General features: G+C 40.4%; 1 protein-coding gene across 1 annotated transcript in view; it reads right to left on the bottom strand.

The window, feature by feature from the left end:
* GRK3 (G protein-coupled receptor kinase 3) overlaps positions 1-20,592 on the bottom strand; it is a 101,951-nt gene that overhangs the window by 11,199 nt on the left and 70,160 nt on the right. The window contains exons 4-8 of the mRNA XM_055080678.1: positions 16,036-16,137; positions 14,276-14,350; positions 8,816-8,877; positions 3,403-3,454; positions 1,480-1,571 (exon numbers count right to left, since the gene is read on the bottom strand). Coding sequence (XP_054936653.1) covers positions 1,480-1,571; positions 3,403-3,454; positions 8,816-8,877; positions 14,276-14,350; positions 16,036-16,137 — 383 coding nt within the window. The remainder of the gene's footprint in view (positions 1-1,479; positions 1,572-3,402; positions 3,455-8,815; positions 8,878-14,275; positions 14,351-16,035; positions 16,138-20,592) is intronic.

Genomic DNA, 20,592 nt, shown 5'->3' with positions numbered 1-20,592 from the left:
AAAAAAAAAAAAAAAAAAAGAATCAGTAAGATTTTTATATTCAAGTTATATTAAAGTTAGTTGAGAAGAAACCGTTGACAGCTTAAGATTTTTGAAGATTTGGAACAAACTCACATTAAGGAAATACAGACATGTTACTCAGCACACTCTGTAATCACAGGTTAAAGAAAGCAGATGCTTTTTCAGCAGGACAAGGGAAAGCTGAAAGGAAATTTTTACAAGGGTTTTGGGGGCTTAAGAATTCTGCATGCATGACTGTAAATTCCCACTGATAATACTACTTCACGACACGCAGGTATACCAGTTGTCTGGCTGTGGCAGGACACACAAAATCCACTTATTCCTAACTTACTTACAACTTATAATGTTATGAGTTACAGCAAAACAGAGATAGATGTTCAAATTTGATATTTTTAATCCACTCTTCCAGGAGTTCTATATGACAAATCCATTTGCGAGACATTGATTGGCTTAATTATGGGATCAAATATTGAGCACACATGAAGTGACGCGTTCTTGAAATATTTATTTTTTATGATAAAGAATTTTCAAAATGCCTCATACTACTTCTATCACCACCCTGCTGTGACGATGTTTAAAAAGACCTTTGGATTGCAGACCACAGAGAAGGTGGCACCCACAGGTCTTGAGCCCCTCAGAGTAAGCAAGCTGAGGGCCCCCCGCCCCCAAGGGCAGGCGGCAGGTCACTGTCACTGGCAGCCTGGAGGCTGCAAAGGACGTGCTCGAGGATTCATGGGAGCTGAGCTTGGCCACTTCCTAGCTGTGTGACTCGTGAGAAGCGTCTACCCTTAACCTATAAAATAGAAGACTATTTACCATGCCCTGGCGGTTTCCGAGAGTCGGGTGAAACTGTAAATGTGTATAAAGAGACAAATTGATATTATTTACTTCTATAACAACAACACGTGACAGACTGGGCATCCTCAACACCTCGACAAGCAGTTATGATGAAGTAAAACTAAAATTTGGTGAAAGGTAACGAACGACAGGTAAAGTGCATCATTTAGGATCAAAAAGCCCACCGTGCAGCACATCACAGAACTGGAAGGTGTGTTTTCTGTCACCCCAAACTGCACATGCTAAATCACAGGTGGGTCAGAAGAGAATGTCTCTCCCCTGCAAAGCAGAGAATTCTTTGCAGTCTGATCGGACTGGGAGGCCGTACATAACACCCCTTCTTGGCCACCTCTGGATTCCTGGCTCTCCACCCACGGCCTGAACCACTGCAGGCTCCCGATACACAGTTTCCGGTTACCTTCCCATTTAGCGCTAAGAGGTAGAAGTTCCAGATCATCTCGTTCGCTATGCTTTACAAAATACAGCCTATTTCCTTCTGAGGTAAATTACTGCAGGAGTGAGATCACGGGCTTCCATAAATCTACATAGGGGTTTTCTTTTGATGCGAGCATAAAATTCTCTTAATATTCCCAGCAAAATATATGAGCCTAGAAAGCTTACATTTTTCCAGTGTCTGCTTTCCTGCAACCATATACTTCACCGAATCCTCCTCGTCCAATAATCCTATGTACGCTGAAATCATTCATGGTCAACTGTGAATTCAAAATGCGACATGGAAACGTAAAACTGCATAAAAATTATGCTGTTTTCATGTTAAACATATACAGTTATTAAAACAGCGATTCAGATACACCTGCCCTTTCCGTGACTGGTCCCTCAAACGGAGAGGTGAGAAGCACAAGGTGGCAGGACATTCTAGAACCACCTTCTATGCAAACTGCACAGAATGCAAACCACGGAGGCAAATGGGAAGATGACACAGTGCTAGCCGAGTTAGATTGGTTTTCCAATCTTATAAATCTTATATTGGACGATGCACGCTTTGAAGACAAGTGAACGTGAAATTTCCACTCAAAACACAAAGCAACATCAGCTACTCTGAAGTCTAAAGTTTGGGAACGGTTCAGCAAGGCCAGGAATGTCATGGTAGAAAAATAGGTCCACGTCAAGGCCATCTATGTTTTCCTAACTGTGGGCCATATGATCAGAAAGCCCAACAGATGCTGGCCATGTGAATGTTTTATCAATAATGTCAGTGAGCAGAGAGGACTCATGCTGGGCATGTGAGCATGAAACCAGACCAAGTGTGAGTAACTCTATGAAGAGGCTATATTCATAAGCACTTTGTCAATATCATCCCAGCAATGCCCTGCTTCCTAAGCAGTTTTCATGGCATTAGACGGTACAAAGGCAGACAGATAGTCCTATGTTCGTGGTAAGAGGCCAGCAGATAACAGAAAATGCGTACTAGTTTATGTATCCTGGTAAATGAAGGGTCAGACGCTTGAAGGGTTTCCCCAGACAACCCTTCAAATATCATGTCTGCAGCCAGGGAGGGGCATCTGGCCCATTAGCTTCATGTTTGGTGCTCAGGGGACATGAGGACGTGAAGACATGAGGATACCACGTCTGCTAAAGGAACACAAGCACAAGGGAGCTTCACAGCAGACATAAGGGATTTTTTTTTTTGGCCGTGCTGCGCCATGCCACAGCAACAGACCAGGGATCGAAGCCGTGCCCCCTGCAGTGGAAGCATGGAGTCCTAACCACTGGACTGCCAGGGAAGTCCCAATAAGGGATTATTTTTTAAAATGTGTCACTGCCTCTTGCTTCTCAATCCTGCCAGGAAATGGGGTGGAGAGAGGAGGTTAAAAAGAAGAAGAAGAAGAAGAAGAAAAAAACCCCACTTCTTCCAATAGTACTGCTCAAGTAAAAAACTAAAAAAAAAAAAAATCCAGTTACTTCTTTTTCTCGATTGCAAACCTCTGTGAAGGGAGAGCATGAAGGAAAGGGGAAGAGAAACGTACACTCTAAAAGCGAAGTAAAGAACATGCCCTAGAATTACTGACAGTGAAAAGCTAACAGAAGATACAATGCTAAGGGGTTAATGTCAGAAAGTAGCCTGTCTTTGAGGGCTGCTTTTATCATTCTCAAAATAATAAAAAAGATGAAACCATGGTCTAGTAAAAGATGCCATCATGTTTATTACATCACTGCACCTAAGAGTAAGAAAAAAAGGAACTTTACCAAGATGGCATAAGGCACGGGCATACGGGAATTACCTTACGTGGAAGATTTGTATTTTTACAACTACTTCTGTTAAAAGGTCATTCACCGCTTAAAACAACCATTCTTAAATAAATAAACACATTCTTACATGAATATGAGAAAAGAGAATTAAAATTCAAAGTGTTTACAATTGGGTATAGGAGGATGGAGCTTTCATGCATAAAGCCATAAGCACGACATCTGTCTGGGCAGTGTGTTACCCTTGGGAGTATGCTGCCGAATAAAACATTTTCTCACGAAGTTGAGCCAGAGGAAATTTTTATTTAGAAAAAGAAAGGCCAAGATGATACTCACATGGATGTTTAATTCCACGTTTTTCCACTGACAAAATCTAGTGAACTTGTCACTGAAAAAGAACGTAAGGAATTACTGAAAAGTTAAGTATCAAGTTAACTGAGAAACTAGAATTGTACTGCTTGTGTTGCTTCTCAAACGGAGTAAGTTTTCATAAACATTTTTTCACAAAGGATTCACCTGGTATTTAAGGCTTTATTTTATGATTCGAATTGAAGACTTTGTGTTTCTCCTTTGTCATTATGCTGTGGTAACATCTTTATCTGAGTCAGCACTGTCCAATAGATGGGTAAGAGAAGCTGTGTATGTAATTTTTTTTTTTTTTTTTTTTGCGGTACGCGGGCCTCTCACCGCTGTGGCCTCTCCCGTTGCGGAGCACAGGCTCCGAACGCGCAGGCGCAGCGGCCACGGCTCACGGGCCCAGCCGCTCCGCGGCACGTGGGATCCTCCCGACTTTGTGTTTCTCCTTTGTCATTATGCTGTGGTAACATCTTTATCTGAGTCAGCACTGTCCAATAGATGGGTAACAGAAGCTGTGTATGTAATTTTTTTTTTTTTTTTGCGGTACGAGGGCCTCTCACCGCTGTGGCCTCTCCCGTTGCGGAGCACAGGCTCCGGACGCGCAGGCTCAGCGGCCGTGGCTCGCGGGCCCAGCCGCTCCACGGCACGTGGGATCCTCCCGGACCGGGGCACGAACCCGTGTCCCCTGGATCGGCAGGCGGACTCCCAACCACGGCGCCACCAGGGAAGCCCTGTAATTTAATTTTAATAATATATTTTATTTAAACCAATATATCAAAAAATTATCATTTCAACATACAATTAAATCAAATCGGGCTTCCCTGGTGGCGCCGTGGTTGGGAGTCCGCCTGCCGATCCAGGGGACACGGGTATGAGATAGTCTACATTCTTGCTTTTGTATTAAGTCTTTGAAATCTGGTGGGTACTTGCCCATCTTAATTCAGACTAATCATATTTCAAGAGTTTCACAGCTACACGTGGTTAGTGGCTACCATACTGGACAGTGCAGCTCTCAATGACAAAAAACTTGCTGTTTACAAATAATTAGAGGGGTAGCAAATATAATACCTAAATAGTGCTTGTCATGCTCCAGGCCCTGTTCATCTACTCCTTCAACAACTCCATGATCAGGTACCGTGATGATGCCCAACTTACAGCCAAGAACACCAGAGCTTGCCCAAGGTCGCACGGAGAGAGAATGGGTGGAGCCGGATTTGAACCCAAACCAATGTCTGCCTCACAAAGATGCTAACAGTGCAGGAGAGAAACCCTCAGACGAGAATCGGAAGATGGAAGTCATACTGCACTGATAAGCTCCCAGTTTACTCAACTGCTGGAGGAGTGTTTTTTTCATCCATGAAGTAAGAAACATATCTATCCCATTAATAAGGGCATTATTGGGATTATTTTTTATTAATGAGCAACATATCTATAAAATGTTTGCTTTAAAATTTTTTTTCAGACGAAATGCACTCTGGATTGAATACTCCTTAAAAGCAAAGAACATTTTTGGTGATTGCTGGACTTCATCTAGCCCCTGGCATGATTCCTTACATAGGGACGGTATTCAGGGTTCTATGAAGGAATGAATGACTTAAAAAAAGGAAGAAAGGGAAGGAGAGAGAAAGGCAGGAAGAGAGGGAGGGAGTTCTTATGAAGTGCAAGTTACAGGTATTATCAGCACTATAATACGATGCCTTAAGGCATCGAAATATCCCAGGTCCCTGGGGGTTTCATCTAATATGTCTTCTAAGGATCTTTTAAAAATATTTCTGAGGCTAATAATCAAATTAAGAATTAAAAGCAGAAGAACTCTTGTAATTACATAGCATCTTTTTTCAATGACTCTGAAATGCCTTTTAAAGAGTGTTTCACTGATCCTCCTAACATCTCTATGAGGTTGGTAAAATAAATTTTGAGTTTCTGAGAGTTATTTCAAAGAGTTTTTTTTTAAAGCATGGTGAGTGCAAAAGATGAAACCACACTGGGGTGAATAAATCCATGACTTTGAAATCACTTGGTGTGTGAGGCTAGCTCACACCCTGCCTTCTCATGGATTCTGGAGTTCAGAGATGGCAACAGAGGTGGGGGTGTGGGGGTGTGTGATCTGGCACATTTTATGAACTTACAAACTAGCTGGGGAGGGTAAACAACCAGGGAGAGAGAATTGCCCTGCTGGCCAAGAGAAGAGTCGAGGAGAATCAACTCCCAACCCATACCCTGCGCCAAAAGAACACACACTCCATCAAAAAATAAGAACAGACATTTTGCCCATTAAATGCGATAGAAAGTTCTTCTTTAGGAAGTACAGACGGCTGCTGGGGGTCCTGGCTGTCGTGTGCCCACGGGGTTCCTTGAGCTCCATTCCTAGGCAATATCTAGTCACTAGAATGGGCACTTCTGGATGGTGAAGAGGAACCAGGGCTGAGAATAGGGCAGAGCCTGGGCAGCACAGGGTTTCAGAGCCAGAGCCCTTGCAGGTGACTTAACCGCCGCCTCGGAGGGAAGAGCAGGGGTGAAAGATACAAAGATGACTGGGCCTCAGCGAGGGCCAGCAGAATGAGTGCTTTTAACTCTAACCCCTGACGCGGGCCTTAGATTACTGAGCAATCTGATGTTCACTGCTGAAGCGAGGCTCACCAGCCTCATCCAGAAGAGGGAGAGCCTCCCTCTGGGATTCAGCCCCACAGGAAACTTAACCCCGAGTCCCTGCTGGGCCTCAGGAGAAGGCGGAGAGGCAGGCTCAGCACTGCTGAAGACGTCCTTTTTTTTTTTTTTTTTTTTTAATTGAAGTATAATTGATTTACAATGTGTTAATTTCTGAACAGCAAAGTGATTCAGTTATACACATATATATTCTTTTTCATTATGGTTTATCACAGGATACATGTGATATATATTCATTACATATTCATTATGGTTTATCTAGTTCATTATTCATTATGGTTTATCTCGTTTCCTGCTATACAGCAGGACCTTGTTGTTTATCTATTCTCTATATACTAGTTTGCATCTGCTAACCCCAAACTCCCAGTCCAACCCCTGCCCCACCCCGCCTCCCCCTTGGCAACCGTAAGCCTGTTCTCTACATGAAGACTTCCTCTTTACTTCTCTACTATCAAACTGCAGTGTGGCCACCGAGAAAAATCGCCTGAACCGTGAGGCCCTCGGAGAGCACGGCCAGTCCAGACGATGATGAAGCCTACAAGGTTCTATTTATGGAGTGCCTGTGCTTTTCAAAACCCAAACTCTGGGCTTCCCTGGTGGCGCACTGGTTAAGAATCTGCCTGCCAATGCAGGGGACACGGGTTCGAGCCCTGGTCTGGGACGATCCCACATGCCGCGAAGCAACTAAGCCCGTGCACCACAACTACGGAGCCTGCGCTCTAGAGCCTGCGCGCCACAACTACTGAAGCCCGCACGCCTAGAGCCCGTGCTCCATAACAAGAAGCAACCGCAATGAGAAGCCCGCGCACCACAATGAAGAGTAGCCCCGCTCACCGCAACTGGAGAAAGCCCGCGCGCAGCAACGAAAACCCAGCGCAGGCAAAAATAAATAATAAATTAATTAATTAACAACAAAAAAACCCAAACTCTGAACTCTTGGCCTGACAATGGATTTTTTTTACTGTTAATTCGATAATGTATTAACATACATAGAACCAAAAAAAAAAAATATATATATATATATATATAAATGAACTGACTTTAAAAATAATTCATTTATATAAAATGGTAACAGTTTCAGAAAATCCAATGTGCATGCTTGCCTAAAATGCAAACAGCTTCACTTGTATTTCCTGTGGTGATAGGAGTGAATGGTTAGGGGGAGGAGGCTGGGAGAGGGATGGATTAGGAGTCTGGGTTTAACAGATGTAAACTATTACACAGAGAACTGATAAATAACAAGGTCCTACTATATAGCACAGGGAACTATATTCAACAACCTGGGATAAACCATAATGGAAAAGAATATGAAAAAGAATGTGTGTGTGTGTGTGTGTGTGTGTGTGTGTGTGTGTGTGTATATACGTATAATTGAATCACTTTGCTGTACAGCAGAAATTAACACTGTAAATCAACTATACTTCAATAAAACTAAAAAAAAAAAAAAAAAAAACCACAGTGAATGGTTAACTCAGTGGGAGAAAATGACCATGCAGGTTTACCTGGTGGATACACAATGGAGTTAACAAGACCTCTTCCCCAATTTTAATTACCATCCCCATTTCTCCCCTCTCCACTAAGGATCATATAACAGTGAGGTTGACCCAGGAGTTTGGGAAAAGTCAGATTTTAGAATCAGCAGCAGTGGAGACGGCCCAGGACTTGGCTGAGTCTCACCCCGGGGCCGGCATCCTATCCCCTCAGTTTGATTCCACGGCTTTTTGGCAAAGCCTCTGCTCCTACTCAGAAAAATGTAATCATTTGTATGCAGATTCATTTCCTGAAGAATTGACTCTACTCCAAGATAAAACTGTCTCTTCAACTCTGGTAGAATCATGACACAACTTTTTTTATTTTATTTTAATTATGTTAGTTCTATGAACTGTGGAGAAAAAAAAAAACTGCACTGAAGTATTTGCTCTTAAAGGGCAACTACTGAACAGCTGCGGGCTGCTCCATCGATGAGGCACCGTCACCACGACAACTGCCTAGAAATTAGCCGAGTTTATGGAGAAGAGTACAGTCAGGGCGAATGCAGATTCAGTGTTAGAAAGTCCAATTCCAAAGTGCATCATCATAGAGGCACACTCAAAATACTGAAGGATTGACTCTTAGGTGCCTGAGAAGCATGTGAACACTTTTATAGGCATTACCGAAAATTTTCAGAATTTTATAAGACAGACATACCCTATAGCTTGAGTAACCCAGAGGGATGTATTTATCGGGTACATTAATGATACATATGACTACAGACATTTGCCGATACTTAAATTCTACTACGTAAAGAATCAAGAGAAGGCTTGTCTCACTTTGAAGGATATGATTTCAATATATAAACAAATGAATCAGATATAGACTCGTGCTTGCATTAGCAAAGGTGTCTCAATAAGATACTTTTAATTGTGAGGTTCCTTAGCCTATTTAAATTTTGGACCATTTGGAAGCTAAAGAACTAAAGGTCAACGGGATGTTAAGATATACAAATCTTAAATTATAAAGTACAGAGGAAACAATCTAATGCAAAGCCTGGCACATAGCACATGGTCAATAACTGCTTGTTGAATTAATTAACACATTTTAAGGACAGCACTTACTGGGTAAAATGAGGTACACCTACACAGTACAAGATCTTATCAGTATAAATACAATGATATATAACTAAGATAATGTTACATGTCAAATATATCTCTATTAAAAAAAAGATTTTATACACAAAGTTTCATACCTTTCCATGAATTTTTGAAAAATGCTGCCTCGAAGACTTTCACAAATTTCTTCTATGTATGGCTGGAAAGGATGGAAAAGAAATTCCACACTGCATCAGTAAGAACATAATAAAGTGAAAAACAGAAAAGGATGAGACTCAGGCGAGGTGAGGCTCCAAATCACGTGCTCCCACAGCACCTTGTACTTGCCCTTCTCAGCCTTGTCCAATTTTCACCAACGGACTCATGGTCACGATTATTTACTTGTAGTAATCTACACCACTCAATGGCATGTTCCATGAAGGCAAGGACAGGTCTGTCCTGTGTGCCACTGCATCCCTGCTGCCTAGCACGGCTCCTGGCAAGTCACAGACACATCTTAAATGGCTGGAACTAGCTTCATGGGCATGTGACCCATGCAGTCCCACAGAAGAGCCCAGGGCTCGGTTTGGTGCCCTGCTGTTGTCATCCTGAAATTCTTAATAATTTCTGAACAAGGGCCCCCAGGTTTTCACTGCGTACTGAGCCTTGTAAGTTACGTAGTGCATCCTATAAATTACTATTAATTACATAATTGCTATTAATTGTGATTATCATAAATGATCAGCATTAACATTGACTTTTAAAGACTAAAAGCCAAGGGACCCATGGAGTAAATTTTTTTTAAATCAGCTATTCCCAAGGTCTTTGAGCAAGTTCACGGCTAAGCAGGGATTAAGGCAAGGGCTCCTTGCTCACATGTGCAGTGCCCCTTCCCTGTGGAGAACAATCTACTTCAATATCATGCCACTTTACACATCACCAAATAAACTGCATAAACTTATTTTCCATGGGATAGACTTCAAATCAAGAACTATAAAAATATCAAATGCCAACATTTCACAGCTCAGCCTGGAGCCACTGAGACAGTTTTGGAAAATATCTTCATACCCTACACTCACTGAATGATGCAAATTTAATGTTTTCTGTGTCTTCGTAGATCATCCTGAAAATGTGCAAAAAAGAAGGACCAGATCAGGAACCGTCCAAGGCAAGTGATCAAACTAGGAAGTCTGCAGAAGCCACAGTCACCAACACAGGCAGTGAGACCACCGCAGCTCGCCTGGGAGCCTCACTTCCTGCCATGGGGCTAAGCCACCTCCACCCCCTGGCAGGGCTACTGCTGTCCTGGGCGGGACACTGGAACTGGTCACTAAAACCAAATGGACTTTGTTCCCTCCTTAGTAACAGGGGAAGCTGAACTCTCTCTCTGAAGCCCTTTCTAGCTCTGAAGTCCTGTGTTTCTATGATGACACATAATAGCAATCTTCGCTAACTCTTCTAGATGCTAAAGACCAAGGGCCACAAGTCTCAAGAGGTTCAAAAGACAAAAGAGATCAAGCGTTGAAAGATATATGAAAAGCCTAAATTTGTATATCACAGATTTTCTATTTACAAAAACTGTTACGTTAATATTTTTTCATATTTTATAAAACAGCCTGTACTTTTGCTAATAAAATAAAAGTTCACCAGAAATTCTTAAGACTGGATATGATATACTACACTGCCACTTTCAACACAAAGAACTACAAAATGTGTCGGGTAAGCAGCGCAAAATCGAGAGTTCAATAGTGGGGTCATGAGCAAACAACCTCACCTGATTCTCAGTTCCCTTAATCTGTAAAATGGGAGAGTCACATCTAATTTTCAAGGCCACTGTGAGAATTTAATAAGATTAAGAATGTTGAGGGGCTTCCCTGGTGGCGCAGTGGTTGAGAGTCCGCCTGCCGATGCAGGGGACACGGGTTCGTGCCCCGGTCTGGGAAGATCCCACATGCCGCGGAGCGGCTGAGTCCGTGAGCCATGGCCGCTGAGCCTGTGCTCCGCAATGTGAGAGGCCCGCGTACCCAAAAAAAAAAAAAAAAAAAAAAAAGAATGTTGAGAGCCAAGCACAGGGGGGCCTGGCATGTTCTAGGAACCTAAATGTAAGCCAGGACCCCTCCCGACTCTTGCCACCAAATGTACCTGTGCAATTATTTATTTCTAAAGTCAATTTTGCAAACAAAAAGAATAAAAAGTATTTTGTATTTACTTTCAGAGCATTTTTTTTTTACTACCTTCTCCTTGATAAGAAATTTCAACTCAGGCATCACACTCCTGATGTCTAAATATATGACAAACCTACAGTAATCAAAATAGTATCATACTGACATAAAAACAGACATTATGGACCAATGGAACAGAATAGAGAGTCCAGAAATAAATCCACACACTTATGGTCAACTAACCTTTGACAAGGGTGTCAAGCACACAATGCGGAAAGCATAGTCTCTCCAATAAATGGAGAATGAGACTGGACCCTTATCTCACACATACACAAAAATCAACTCAAGATAAATTAAGGACTTAAATATAAGACCTGAAAGTGTACAACCACTAGAAGAAAACACAGGGGAAAAAACCTCTTGACATTTGCCTGGGTGATGATTTTTTGGATGTGACATCAAAAATTCAGGCAACAAAAGCAAAAACAGACAAGTGGGATTGCATCAAACTAAAAAGGCTTCTGCAGAGCAAAGGAAACAATTACCAGAGTGAAAAGGCAACCTGTAGAATGAAAGAAGATATTTGCAAACCATATATCTGATAAGGGGTTAATATTCAAAATATACAAGGAACTCAACTCAATAGCCAAAAACCAAATAACCCGATTCAAAAGGGGGCTGAGGACCTTAATAGACATTTTCCGAAAGACATACAAATGGCCAACAGGCATATGAAAAGGTGCTCAACAACACTAATCATCAAGGAAATGCAAATCAAAGCCACAGTGAGATATCTCCTCACATCTCCTAGGATGGCTATTATCAGGAAGTCAAGAGGTAAGCTGTTGGTAAGGATGTAGAGTAAAGGGAGTCCTTGTGCACTGTTGGTGGGAATGTAAATTGGTGCAGCCATTATGGAAAACAGTAAAAGGATTCCTCAAAAAATTAAAAACAGAACTACCATATTATCCAGCAATCCCCCTTCTGGTATATATCCCAAGGAAATTAAATCAGTATCTTGAAGAGCTATCTGCACGCCCATGTTCATGTTCACTGCGGCATTATTCACAACAGTAAAGATACGGAAACAAACTAAGTGTCTATCAATGGATGAATGGATAAAGAAAATGTGGTATGGATACAATGGTATAGCATTCAGTCGTTAAAAAGAAGGAAATCCTGCCATTTGTGACACCATGGGTGAATCTGGAGAGCATTATGGTAAGTGAAATAAGCCAGACACAGAAAGACAAATATGGTATGATCTCGTCCATACGTGGAATCTAAAAAAAGTCTAACTCATAAAAGCAGAGTAGAATGGTGGTGGCCAAGGGCTGGGAAGTGGGGGAAATGGGGAGATGGTGGTCAAAGGGTACAAAGTTTCAGTTATGCAGGATAAATAAGTTCTGGAGAGCTAATGTACAGCATGGGGACGACAGTTAATAATACCGTATTGTACACTTGAAATTTGCTAACAGAGTTGATCGTAAGTGTTCTCACCCCCACACATACACACAAACACACACACACACAAATGTAACTAGGTGAGGTGATGGATATGTTAATTAGTTTGATTATGACAATCACTTCACAACGAATACGTATATCAAAACATCACATTGTACACCTACAATTATATACAATTTTCATTTGTCAATTATAACTCAGAAAGTCAGGGGTAAAAAAGAAATTCCAACTTAAAGAATATCAACTAACTTTATGGTTAATGTCCCTCTATAAACAGGACATCCAAACATATAACTTCTATCTATACTTTGATCACTATGTTCTGATGGTACATGTCACACTGAATTGCACTAATACACCTTCTTATTTAAATCAACTTAATAGGGACTATTTCCTTCACCTCTGAAATAAGAATACCAGCCATTCTATATCTATTTTACCAGAACATTATTTAATTATTTTCTTATGAACAAATCAGTAGAGTGGTTTTGAAAGATACTGGAGAAGCTCCTAAATGACTGTTCCTCGAAGGCACAGAGAGAATTTTGGTGGTCTTTGTATCTCATCTGGAACTATCTTTTTAAATGTTATTTATGCTGCAGGAGAAGCTAACATCAGAGTTGTAAAATCCACGTACTGTGAGGTATAATTTAGCAACGTTAGATGTAATTGACTACAAGACTGTCTCTGAACAGCGTCAAAGTCAGACAACTGAAGTTCTGACATGAAAATATCACGAAGGCAACAAACGGCAGATATTCACGTTGCACGTTTTGAATGCACAGTGTTTGATAAGAGCTGACATTTGTGGAGCATGGCAACAGACGGGCCTAGTGCAAAGCAACTCACATGCACTGAATCCTCGAGACCCCCGTTTGCAGGAGAGCCCGCTGTCACTTCCGCTTCACAGATGGGAAAACTGAAGGGAAGAGAGGTATGGTAGCTTGCCCAGGGTCTCGAAATCCAGGGCACTTAATTTCAGAGCCCAAGCTTATAACCAACTAGACTATAAAAGGTGTTACATTTTAAGAAAAGTCCATCTAATTATTTTGGCAGAAAGGCAGCACACGGTTTGTTACTGTACCCAAATGTTCTCGGAGCCAAATCAATGTTTTCTCTATAAAATAATCAGATTCATTTTGTATGTAAATAAAACCTATCATAAGGCACCCAGGTAAAAATCAACTTACTTCTCTGTAAATTACTGAATAATCCAAGAAATGGATAAATTAATTTTGTTCATTTATGAAAATCATTACATTAATGAATGGCATTCTTTCATATTTCTTGTGACCCATAGAAACATGAAAAGTACATTATCCACTTGAAAATTTGACCGTGTCCTTGCAAGCTGCCACCTCTATAGAAAACCCACAGGATGAGAGAAAAGGCTCTGGGGAGGAGAAACCATTACATCTGAAGATCAGCAAATACATTGGCCCATCAGTTGTGGATCAAGTTTTCTGAGGCTTGTCATTTAAATCTGCATGACTGTGTTGTGTTCAAGATACGAAGAGCCAGGGCAAAGTCCAGTTCCTCAGTCACGACACCAAGGCCGTTCAAACATTCCCTCTTGAGTCTTGAAAATGGATCTATTTCATCTGGGGGATAATCACCGTGGGGGTCAACACCTGTACCACTAGAAAGTACATCTTGTCAAGTCCCTGCTCATCACAGGTGCCTGGGATGTCAAACAGGAAAAGGCTTTTTCCTCCAATGTCTCGTCTTGATTGATTTATAGAAAACAACATTACAAGAACGCTCCAGTGGCGTTTTTCAGGAAAGCCTTCACGAAGAATGTCGGCAGAACAGCACATTTCAATGAGAAGACAGACAATATTAAACTTCAGTTCTTCCAGATAAACCTCCACGTAAGAAATACAGCCTCATATGTCAATTCCCCCAGCACTTTCACACATGCAAAGAATATCCCCAAATCCAACTGTTAAGCAAATTAGAAACATTTATTGGGAAAGCACTTTATCTTACCTGAAAAAGAGTTGATGTCACTTGTTTCTTGGATAGATGACTTTGCACATGTTCTACAGCTTGCTTTGAGAATGGCTTTTAAAAATCAAAAAAACAATGTTTTTGCCACAAATATAAAAGAGAGCAAACCTCTGTATGTTTTACAATATCAAACATATAATTTAACACAAAAATTACTAAGCAGTAACCTATAGGGATTCCCTCAACACGCATTCTTTAAAAAATCTGTTGGTTGTCTGCAGGCAAGCCAAACAGACGACTGCTCCTCTGAACTTCCAGAGTTCTTAGATACCATGTGGAGAAGGATGCTGTGCACGGCGGCATCCAACTGACATATCTAATCCCACAGGAGATCAAGATGACTTCGATTAAAAAAAGCTGTAAGGAATCGTATTATCACCTTATTAAATGCATCATCCCTCAACTGGCTGATACTGGGGTCCTAAAAATGTAAAATTTCTATTATATGAGAGAAAGTGAATGCATGAAAATATACCTAAGAATTAAACGTCAGGACTGCAAAGCTAAATCACAGTGTTGAAAAGACTCTAGGTTAAGGAAAATCTTGCTGTAACCACAGGGGAGAGGAATTGGTTCTAAAACAATGAAACTCACACTGACAAAAATTACACACTCTGTCCTCCCCCAAAACTTCAAATTACGTCTGCAGCAATGCACAAGAAGAAGAGCTTAAAAAGCATATCACACTGCTAAAAACCCTCTAAATTGTTGACCTATACGAAAACTACGTTTACAGAGGCTTTCACAGTGAACACCTGGCATTTACCAAGGTTCAACCATTCCCCAGCAAGGTAGCAAGGCCCAGAGCATTAGCTCTAGCTCAGAAGTTCAGTAAGCACTGTAGACAACACAATAAACACAGAAGCACGAACATATATCGCTGTCATGACCACTGCTGTCCAGTCAGGCTCTCTGCAACGCTAGAAATGTGGTGAACCTGGGCTGACGCAGGAGCCACCAGCCACATGTGGGTATTGAGCCCTTGAAATGTGGCTCATGAGGAATTAAACTTTTAATTCCATTTCGTTTTAATTAATTTAAACAATTTAAATACCCACATGCGGCTAGTGGCTACTGCATTGGACACAGCAGCCCAGGGCCCTTAGGATACTCCTTTGGAAAACAGTCTTCATGTAGAGAGACTACATGGTAAATTTTCATTATTAATTATTCCACTCACTCCTGGTGGAATAATTTCCTAGGAACCCAGTTTATCCTAATGACTGAATTAGACTGTTTCTCTGATTTATCAATACAAGGGAAAAAAATGGTTTCAACCATCATTCAACTATTAATGAACTACATTAACACAATAATTACAATCCTCCCTATTAATTCAAAGAAAGCATTTAAGATTTTTATTGATCAATATATGATTAGCCTAACTGTTAAAGGAGAGCTAAATGAAAAACAATACAGCTTAATTCCCTTTAGAAAGTCTAGAACTGAGGCTGGCTTTTTCTTCCATCGATCTGCACTAGCCATTTTATCAGTGTTTGCAGTGAAAGTATCCACTTTTGGAAACATACCAAGAGTGTATATGGAGCAACAGATACTGGATCGGTATCAGGTATTATCAGGAAACAAATGACAAAAACAGAAGAAATGGGTTCCACCCTAGATGAATATCATTTAATTTTTAAACCTCTTCCTCCTACTTTAACTTTCAACCTGGAAATGTTTGAAGGCTGTCTCATATTTACCCATACTAAAATAATAAAACAAAAAGAGATACTTACATGTGAACAAGACAGCAGCTCCTTCATGATGTAAGTATCATAAATTTGTCGACTTCTACTAAGGCGATCTTCCTCATTCTCAAGCTTTTCATATTCTTTTATCTGGATGGTTAAAAGTTACCACTGTTAGGTATTGTCTTCCTAGAAACTTACTTTATGGACGGATATTACTAGTCTTGGCAGAAACCACTTCCACATGAGATCAAGCAAATTACTTGAATCGGCCATTCCACAGGAAACAACTACTTCTAATGTTGAAATAATGAAGTTAGAATAATTTAAATTCAACTTGGAACATACGAATGGATTTTTTCCTATCATGAACCTTGTCGCTTAAATTTAGAAACACAATATTAGGAAACAAAGAGTGCCATGGTTACAACTATCTTACGATGCACTGGCCATGGACCATTCATCCTTGCCAATCTCCTTTCCAAAGCACAGATAATTTAAATTTGTCTGTAATCCAGTTCTAAGAGTTACGATGGGGCTCGTTCTCACTCAACTACAGTGTTACAAAATTCAGGAGGAAAAATAATAATAAATTGCTAGGATTCCTGCCAAGAGATTTTCAGAAATCAACTAAATATTTTGGAAATGCATTAACCATAGATAAAAGCATTGGTTTTTCACAATGGAACCTTCTCTGCACTCTAAAAGTATTAACAGAAAGGTTCCTTCAAATTGTATGTTTTGCCAATAACTTAAGGGAGGTAACCTGACCGGTGTTAAGATAGACCAAATAATAAAATGGGCTTTGGGAATATTTGCTTTATGAGGACATGGCCCCTATTACTCCAACCTCATAACAGAAGTTCTCAGATCAGAGAAGTATTTTTATTTATTTACAGATATACATTTAATCTAAAAGACAAGAAGAGAATGAAAAGACAAATGAAATATGGAGCTGGTAGGAAGACTGTAGCAAAGATTTTCAATATAATGACTAATAACTACATATAACTTATTTTTGGAAAAACAAATGCTCCCACCAAGGAGACAGTTGTAATACTAACTTTCATAATATCTGAGTGCTCTTTATTCTGCTACGATAAAAAGTGGGGCTGATTACTCCTATGGGAGAGAGTATAAACTGAATAGAAGTAAAAGTTACCTTTTTTACTGTACAGTCTAAGAGTTTTGAAATCAAAACCAGTAAATCCTATGAAAATTTCTGATAGTGAAAGGGCACGGTCGGCAGGGAGAGGAATATGTACAATGCTGACGCCCTATACGAAGGCTAACTGGTTCACACACTGAGAAAAATTCTGGGATCATCTTAATTGCCCTTAAATATCATCAGTGAGATGGCTGAAATTCACAAGTCTGTAACTGCCTGGGCTTAGAATGGAGTCTTCTTGGAACAGACACTAAAATTTAACCAAAAGGCAAGAGGACTCGGGTAGGTCGATACCCCATCCAAGAGGAAAACACTTTTTAAAATATTTTTTATTTTTTTAAAATTTTTATTGAAATATAGTTGATTTACAATGTTATGTTAGTTTCAGGTATACGGCAAAGTGATTCAGTTATATATATATATATACACACACATACACACACACACACATATTCTTTTTTTATATTCTCTTCCATTATAGGTTATTATAAGATATTGAATATAGTTCCCTGTGCTATACAGTAGGTCCTTGTTGATTATCTGTTTTATAGAGAGTAGTGTGTATATTTTAACCCCAAACTGCTAATTGATCCCTCCCCCCCATCTTTTGGTAACCATAAGTTTGTTTTCTATGTCTATGAGTCTATTTCTGTTTTGTAAAAAGCTCATTTGTATAATTTTTTTAGATTCCACATATAAGCGATATCATACATTTGTCTTTGTCTGGCTTACTTCACTTACTATGATAATCTCTAGGTCCACCCATGTTGCTGCAAATGGCATTATTTCATTCTTTTGTATGGCTGAGTAATATTCCATTGTGTGTGTGTGCGTACACACACATACCCCACATCTTCTTAATCCATTCATCTGTCGATGGACATTTAGGTTGCTTCCATGTCTTGGCTATTGTAAACAGTGCTGTTATGAATACTGGGGTGCATGTATCTTTTCAAATTATATTTTTCTCCAGAAGGAAAACATTTTTTTAATGAAGAAGCAATTCAGCAAATGTTGGCATAACCGAAGGACCTGGGCTTAATCATCCAAGGTTAATTCAGGAGAACATGTCTAAAGGTTCAAATACCATGCCAGATGCAAGTATGGTAGCTGCAAGGAAACAGAAGCCAGACACAGAAATCTGAGGCAGAGTCAGAAAATAAACAAAGGACTCTAGTTTAGTAGATTTCTTTTGATGTTTTGTTTTAGTAAGGTCCAGAAATTAATGCCAGAATGCTAGGATAGAACATGTGGACTGTTAGTGAACCAAAGGCAAACGTTTCTGCCTAAACATACAAACTCTAGGAAAACTAAACCTTCATGGAATCATTATCCTTGAAAACAAGTGTAATGAAACCTAAGTCTATGTTCTGGGGAGCTATAAAGCAAGCTGACACCTGGTTAAGCAAATGCTGATTCTATGGGAGTTTTCTATGAACTGTAATAATCTGACAATACAGAAAATTCTAGTTTCTTGCACAAATGATGCTCTGAACCACAATTCTGGCTTTAGTAAGTGCCTCGTATCTCATAAACTCCAACTTGAACAACAGAAAAGGTTAATTCTTAGTAGGCAAAGAAATAGCCTAAAGCATCCCTGGATGTTAATTCACTTTCTATTATCAGTTAAGACCACTAATTAAAGAACATGCAGTCAAGTATCAATTGGCTCTAGACAGGATGTCCTGATGTGCAGAGCAAATGCCACCCCTAATTCTGGCAGTCAGGTTGTCCAGGGAAGCTGAGCAGGCAGAAGCCGGAGTTCAAGGTGAAAAGTCTCTACCACAGCAGAACAGAAGCTTTGCCATCAATGATGAACATTCACTAACCGTGTAGTCCTCCCTTTCTGCTTTGGTGGTTACAAAGCCCACAGCTGAACATGTAGCCTAAATACACAGAACCCTAAGAGCAAGCCCTTTTGGTCCACAGCTGTCATGGTCCCCACCTTCTTGCCTCCCGTTTTTCCCACTACCATTCCCATGAGACGGTCTAGTAAAGTCACTAAGGGCCTCTGCCTTGACCAATCAAGGATCTATCTTTTTGCCCTTAGCTTCCCGACATCCCAGCAGCATTCAGCTCAGTGGTCCCCTCCTGCCTTCTTGAAGGCTTTCTTCTCTGACTTCTGGGATCTACACTCTCCAGGGGGTCGCCACACTGGCTCCTTTTCTTCAGTTTCCTTTGGTAATTCTTCCTCCTCTGCTATACTCCTGAATACCGGAGTGCCTCAGGCACGGTACTGGGGCACCCCTTTTTCATCCACTATATTCTCCTTATGTAAAGCTATTCAGTCCCATAGCTTCAAACACCAATTATATTCCAATGACTAAGTCTGGGTCTCCAGGACTCACTTCTCACCCAGAGCTCCAGCGTCTAAATATTTAATCACCTACTGGACATTTCCACATCCTCTCTCCCCTAGCCAATCATGCTCTTCCCCTAGTCTTCTTTATCACAGAAATGATAAAACCATCCTCCCAGCTGCTTAAGTCAAAAAAACGGAATAATCATCATTGATTTTGCTCTTTGGCTCACACCCCTGTCCCCACCACCCCCTACATCCAATTCATCAGCCAGTCATGTTGGCTTTATATTCAAAATTATCACAAACCGGGGCCCTCCTTCAGGTAATAGTGAACTAAACTCTAACAACAATTCTGGACATATATAAAACCCAACTACACTGGACCACCGAAGAGTGACCAAAAGTACAAAGATAATGGAAAAGGGGCATCAAACAGAAGCTGGAAAGTAAGAGAGGATATTCCTGAAAATGCAGAGCCACAGCAGAGCTCCAAAATTTTACGTACAAGCTCTCAAAATCTCTGGTGGACCCCATGATGACACGTGAGCATGACAGACCCAAAGCAGTCCAGCTAAGGTTAAAAGAACTGAACGAGATTCAGTTGCTACCCACTGTATGAGAAGACAGAGCATCAAGTCTGAGTAAGCCAAATTAAGTGCTGAGACAAAAAAAAGCAATACCCTTTGGAGAAGCAGAGTTTAGAGTATCTACAATATCAATGGGCAAGATACAATCTAAAATTACTCTATCTAGGAAGAAACAGAGAAATGCGGCTCATACGCAAGAGAACAGACCATCAGTGAAGACCAATCCAAGATGATTCTGATGGAATTATCAGACAAGGATTTTAAAGGAGCCGTTATAACTATACTAAAAGATGTACAGAAAATATGCATGTAATGAATAAGAAGATAGGAAATAGCAGCAGGAAAATAATAACTATGAAAAGAACCACATGGAAATCTTATCTGAAAAAAATTCAATGGATGGACATAATAACAGACTGGAGTTGGCAAAAGAATCAATGAATTTGAAGACAGCTCCATAAGAATAATCTAATCTGAAGAAAAGAAAGAAAAAAAATTGTGGGCGAAAAATGGAACAGGGAATCAGTGATATCTAGGATAATATCGAA

This window comes from Physeter macrocephalus, chromosome 19 (assembly GCF_002837175.3).
Source record: "Physeter macrocephalus isolate SW-GA chromosome 19, ASM283717v5, whole genome shotgun sequence".
NCBI lineage: Eukaryota > Metazoa > Chordata > Mammalia > Artiodactyla > Physeteridae > Physeter > Physeter macrocephalus.
The sequence above is the reverse complement of the archived record's forward strand: the minus strand, read 5'-3'. Positions and strand labels throughout refer to the sequence as shown.